Source organism: Panulirus ornatus, chromosome 16 (assembly GCF_036320965.1).
Source record: "Panulirus ornatus isolate Po-2019 chromosome 16, ASM3632096v1, whole genome shotgun sequence".
Taxonomy (NCBI): Eukaryota; Metazoa; Arthropoda; class Malacostraca; order Decapoda; family Palinuridae; genus Panulirus; species Panulirus ornatus.
In genome coordinates, this window is record NC_092239.1 from 12,529,423 (window position 1) to 12,535,819 (window position 6,397).

The 6,397-nt window shown below is 41.9% G+C and overlaps 1 protein-coding gene across 3 annotated transcripts in view; it reads left to right on the top strand.

Moving 5' to 3' along the window:
- The first annotated feature begins 1,253 nt into the window (after positions 1-1,253).
- tup (LIM1_Isl and LIM2_Isl domain-containing protein tup) overlaps positions 1,254-6,397 on the top strand; it is a 69,633-nt gene continuing 64,489 nt past the window's right edge. For 2 of the 3 annotated variants that reach the window (XM_071671286.1, XM_071671287.1), the window contains exon 1: positions 1,254-1,382. In XM_071671286.1, the coding sequence (XP_071527387.1) occupies positions 1,364-1,382 (19 nt within the window). In that variant the 5' untranslated portion in view covers positions 1,254-1,363. The remainder of the gene's footprint in view (positions 1,383-6,397) is intronic. The other variant, XM_071671288.1, reaches the window with a different exon arrangement.

Below are 6,397 nucleotides of genomic sequence, written 5' to 3' on the forward strand. Positions count from 1 at the left end.
TATATATATATATATATATATATATATATATATATATATATATTCTTTCTTTTCTTTTACACTATTCGCCATTTCCCGCGTTAGCGAGGTAGCGTTAAGAACAGAGAACTGGGCCTTTGAGGGAATATCCTCACCTGGCCCCCTTCTCTGTTCCTTATTTTGGAAAATTAAAAAAGAATAATGAGAGGGGAGGATTTCCAGCCCCCCGCTCCCTCCCCTTTTAGTCGCCTTCTACGACACGTAGGGAATACGTGGGAAGTATTCTTTCTCCCCTATCCCCAGGGATAATATATATATATATATATATATATATATATATATATATATATTATTCTTTTATACATACTCGCCGTTTCCCGCGTTTCCGAGGTAGCGTTCAAGGACAGATAATTGAGCCTTAGAGGGAAAACTCCTCACTTGGCCCCCTTTTCTGTTCCTTCTTTTTGGAAAAGTAAAACAAGAGTGGAGGATTTCCAACCTTTTAGTCGTCTTCTACGACACGCAGGAAATATGTGGGAAGTATTCTTTCTCCCCTTATACCCATATATATATATATATATATATATATATATATATATATATATATATATATATATATATATATATATATATATATATATACCCACATTCATGAATGTCTGAGTGTACGTGCGTGTGCTTGTATGAGTACATGTGTGTGTGTGTGTGTGTGTGTGTGTGTGTGTTTGTGGGGCATCAAAATGTCTCCATATGATCATAATACTGAGGGACATACGGCCTGTGCGTTATCTCAAGCCATTGTACTGCTCATGAGAATGCTCAGAGCAGCCCTGGGATTGGCTGCCACCACCCCCCCTCCCTCCCTCTTCTTCTTATCGGTCTCAACATTGGCTAAATGGCAATGTGTCAAGCTGGGCAGAAATATGTACAGGCGCGAGAGTTGCCCTACAACGATATATAGTTCAAATATTGAGGGACACAATTTTCTTTCTTCTATTTTCAGGCTACATTAGTGTCTCCCTCCCCGCACCAAGCCCTTCTTGGTCGCCTCACTTTGATGGTAACCAGACATTTGTGGTCCTTTGGCGCTATTCGCCCTGAGTGGCAGAGGTGAGCCACGCCCTCGAGACCCCATTGGCTCAGAGCCCTGAACGCCTCTCGGCCTCGTTGGCCGGACGGAACTGAAGCATGCGCGTGAGGGGGCCAATAGGCGCGCAGGTGGGCGGAGCGAGGTATTCCCTGCTGTGTTGGGTGGGCTTTATGTGCCAGGCGTCAGTGTTATTTGGCGCTGCCTATTTAGAGGTTGACTGTGTGTGATTTAGTGAAGTGTAGAGATTCGCTCGGGGGGGTTCCTGCTGGACTTGTAAGGCATTTACCCGCCGCCATGACGGAAACTATCAAAGGTAAGGTCGCCCGAGAGTGTGTGTGTGTGTGTGTATACAGCGCGAGTCCTGTGCGAACTCCGCCGACGGACTGAGTTAAAAACGACATCGCGAAATCGAACTCCCGATGGAATTTATCCTCCGTTCATTAAGGGGTTCCCTCCTCAGCCTCCCCAGCATCCCTAAAAAAATACGTATGAAATCCATAGAGATGAACGGAAAAAGATATTAACCCCTGCATCAGAGAGTCGCTTCGTTATGTATAGTTCGTTAAATCATCCATGTAGGTGGATAGGACGGGACCCCGTCCCTGTGTCCTATCCAAGGCTGGGACAGATCCTCACCTCTCCCTCCCTAATTAACCCTAAAATCCTATATGACGACGGTGTGATGCGAGGGCCGGACATTTTGCGCTCGTGTTGAGAGGGTGGTTGGCGGCTGTATGGAGGGAAGTAAATAGACGAAGGAATACTCGGATGTGTGAGTGTGTGGGGGAGTGAGGGACTGAAGTGGACGGGCTCCGATCTCGCCCGCCCTGGCTATATATCTAGCGCTCCTCCACACACACTGCTGATATTAGCAATGCTACAAATACACGATGGTTATTCTAATACAAATAAATAAAATTATACCATTTGACGCTCTCGGGAGAAAGAATAGTAATTAATTAGTGGAAATTATTATTATTATTAGTGTAATTATGTTTATTGATGGAGATATGTCAAGTTGTTCTCTTTGTATTCTCCTCGTTGTCAGGTGAACGCCGCCAAGCAAGACTTTGGCTTTGATATTTCTAAATAATTTTCTACATTACCGTGTGGGGGCGCCTCTGTGATATATAACCCAGATGAAGATGCGGGTTTCTTCCTTACTATATGCCCAAGACTAAGTCTGAAATTAGGATCAATTACCTGAAAGACGTTATTAATCACTATATTCCAAATATAGTGATTAATGCTTCACCCCCTCCCCCATTTTCTTTGGAGGGTATTTTGTTTATTGTGGTTTGGGGAAAAGTAAGAGCGTCCGTGGGTTGTCTGCTGGAAGGAGACTGGACCAATAACTGGGGATCATTCAGTCATTACAATCACAAGCGGGTGTGTGGGGGCGCAAGGGTGTTCCTGGTATGTTTAACCCACACTGGCGTTGATCGATCAACTCCTGTGTTGCTCTGCTTCATCAACTGCTGTGTTGCTCTGCCGCATCAATTGCTGTGTTGATCTGCCTCATCATCTCCTGTGTTGCTCTGCCTCATCATCTCCTGTGTTGCTCTGCCGCATCATCTCCTGTGTTGCTCTGCCGCATCATCTCCTGTGTTGCTCTGCCGCATCATCTCCTGTGTTGCTCTGCTGCATCAATTGCTGTGTTGCTCTGCTGCATCAATTGCTGTGTTGATCTGCCTCATCATCTCCTGTGCTGCTCTGCCGTATCATCTCCTGTGTTGCTCTGCTGCATCAATTGCTGTGTTGATCTGCCTCATCATCTCCTGTGTTGCTCTGCCGCATCATCTCCTGTGTTGCTCTGCCGCATCATCTCCTGTGTTGCTCTGCCGCATCATCTCCTGTGTTGCTCTGCTGCATCAATTGCTGTGTTGATCTGCCTCATCATCTCCTGTGTTGCTCTGCCGCATCATCTCCTGTGTTGCTCTGCTGCATCAACTGCTGTGTTGCTCTGCCGCATCATCTCCTGTGTTGCTCTGCCGCATCATCTCCTGTGTTGCTCTGCTGCATCGAATGCTGTGTTGATCTGCCTCATCATCTCCTGTGTTGCTCTGCCTCATCATCTCCTGTGTTGCTCTGCCTCATCATCTCCTGTGTTGCTCTGCCGCATCATCTCCTGTGTTGATCTGTTGCATCATCTGCCGTTGTCATTGCCGTGTTAACCTAATGTGGAAATGCTGCTCCATTACTCACTGCAACACTGCTATATATCAACCACTGTGGCATCGCTACATTAACCACAGTGGTACTGTAGCATCAACCGCTCATTACATCGCTGATCCGTCACCCACTGTGTTATTGCTACATCAATTACTGTAATCAATACAGGAGTAACCACTGCAGTAAACCACTTCAACCAGAGTGATGTTGCTTCAGTGGACACTCTGTTGTCGCCACATCCACCACTGCGACATTGCAACATCAACCAATATTGCATCAAACTGCTTCATTCTTAAGACAAGAAATGTATTATTACTACATCAACCAATGTTTAAACATCAACCACTGTATCATCACGTACATCAACCAACATTTATACATCAACCACTGTATCATCACGTACATCAACCAACATTTATACATCAACCACTGTATCATCACGTACATCAACCAATGTTAATACATCAACCACTGTATCATCGCGTACATTAACAAATATTTATACATTAACCACTGTATTATCTCGTACATCAACCAATATTCATACATCAACCATTGTATCATTACGTACATCAACCACTGTATCATTACGTACATCAACTACTGTATCATTACGTACATCAACCACTGTATCATTACGTACATCAACTACTGTATCATTACGTACATCAACCACTGTATCACTACGTGCATCAACCACTGTATCATTACGTACATCAACCACGGTATCATTACGTACATCAACCACTCTATCATTACGTATATTAACCACTATATCATTACCTACATCAACCACTGTATCATTACGTACATCAACCACTGTATCATTACGTACATTAACCACTGTATCATTACGTACATCAACCATTGAGGCCATTACTACATCGCTCGCTGTATCATGCGTGCGTCACAGCTCTGTCATTGTTACATCAATCACAGCGTTGCCACAACATCAACATTCGTGTTATTCCTAATTCAACCACTGCTTTATTGCTACATCAACCACCATGGTGCTACTGCATCAAAGCGTATTGCACTGCTATATCAATCTAACTGTTTCACAGCTACATCAACTACAGCATCATTGCTACATCAACCACTGTATCATTGCTATGTCAACTACATTATCATTGCTACATCAACCACTATTATTGCCTCATCAACCACTAATATTGCTACATCAACTACAGTATCATTGCTACATCAACTACAATATCATTGCTACGTCAACCACCGTATTATCGCTACATCAACCACTGTATCATTGCTACATCAACTACAGTATCATAGCTACGTCAACCACTGTATCATTGCTACATTGACCACTGTATCATAGCTATATCAACTACAGTATCATAGCTACATCAACCACAGTATCATTGCTACATCAACCACTGTATCATTGCTACATCAACCACTGTATCATAGCTACATCAACCACTGTATCATAGATACATCAACTACAGTATCATAGCAACATCAACCACTGTATCATAGCTACATCAACCACAGTATCATTGCTACATCAACCACTGTATCATAGCTACATCAACCACTGTATCATAACTACATCAACTACACTGTCATAGCTACATCAACCACTGTATCATAGCTACATCAACCACTGCATCATTGCTACATCAACCACTGTATCATAGCTACATCAACTACAGTATCATAGCTACATCAACCACTGTAACATTGCTACATTAACCACTATTATTGCTACATCTGTCTCACAGTTGCATCAACCGCTTTTTCATTGCCACATCAACCAACATTGCATTAGCAACAGTGCCACTGCAACATTACTGTATTAACCAGTGGTTCGTCACATCAAGTGTTATGTAGTTGCTACGTCAACCATCGTATTTATGTGATGTTGTCTCGGGCTCGATGCATACATTGATCACAACATCATTGCTACATCATCAATTCGTGTTACTGCTACATTAGCTCCGGTGCTGTGGCTACATCAATCACTGTCTACATCATCGACGGTGTCACTGAAACATCAACGACTACCACTGGTAAACCAACCACTGTGTGTCACTGAATACATCAACCATATATCACTGGGAGATCATTGACTGCATCATCACTTCATCAACCACTGCGTCATGACTACATCAGCTACTATGTCACTGCTACATTAACCACTATGTCACTGCTACATCAACCACTATGTCACTGCTACATCAACCACTATGTCACTGCTACATCAACCACTATGCCACTGCTACATCAATAGCTGTATCATCACTGCATCAACCGGTGTGTCATCACTGGGTCACCGTTCCACTGTATATTGATGTCAGTGGTCAATGATATTCCTCGTTATTCGGTGAAGATATTGAGGGATATTTTGTCTCCTCGTCCATCGAGGGATATTCTATTTCCATATCGTTCGGTGAGGAATATATATATATATATATTTTTTTTTTCATACTATTCGCTATTTCCCGCGATATATATATATATATATATATATATATATATATATATATATATATATATATATATATATATATATATATATATATATATATACATATATATATTCATATACATATACACTCTTTGAGAAACATCGTTCTCTTGGCCCTTCTACTGTATAATGATAGATATACGTGTCATCGCTCAATGAGCAATATTCCAACGCTCAGGAGCAATATATCGTCATTACGTTCTGTGAGAAATATCTTCTTCAGTCGTCATTTGAGGAATATTCTCTCTTTCCATCGGTGAATGAGAAGTATCTATCTCATTGATGTCCCTTTGTGCATTGAGATATTCTTTCGCCAGTGAGGAATATTTCGTGATATCATCATCCACATTTCTTTTGAATGGGTTGATATTCGGTCGTTCTATGAGGAATATCAATATCGCTCTACCATCCAGTGAGAGAATATTCTATCGTACTATCGTCGGCCTTCCAATACATTGCCTTCCGGATGGTTCATGAATATTCATTTCTTTGATAGAATATTCTAGGTTCTCATTTTCTAAAATTTCAAGATGTATGTCTCGTTTTTACAAATAGTAAATATTCTCTTTCCGTTTTCAATTGGTTTTCAATATTTCCTATAGTGCTTTAAGGGAAGTCTTTTCGGATTTTGGATATTTTTTTTTCGTTGGCGTCTCTCTCTGGTACTT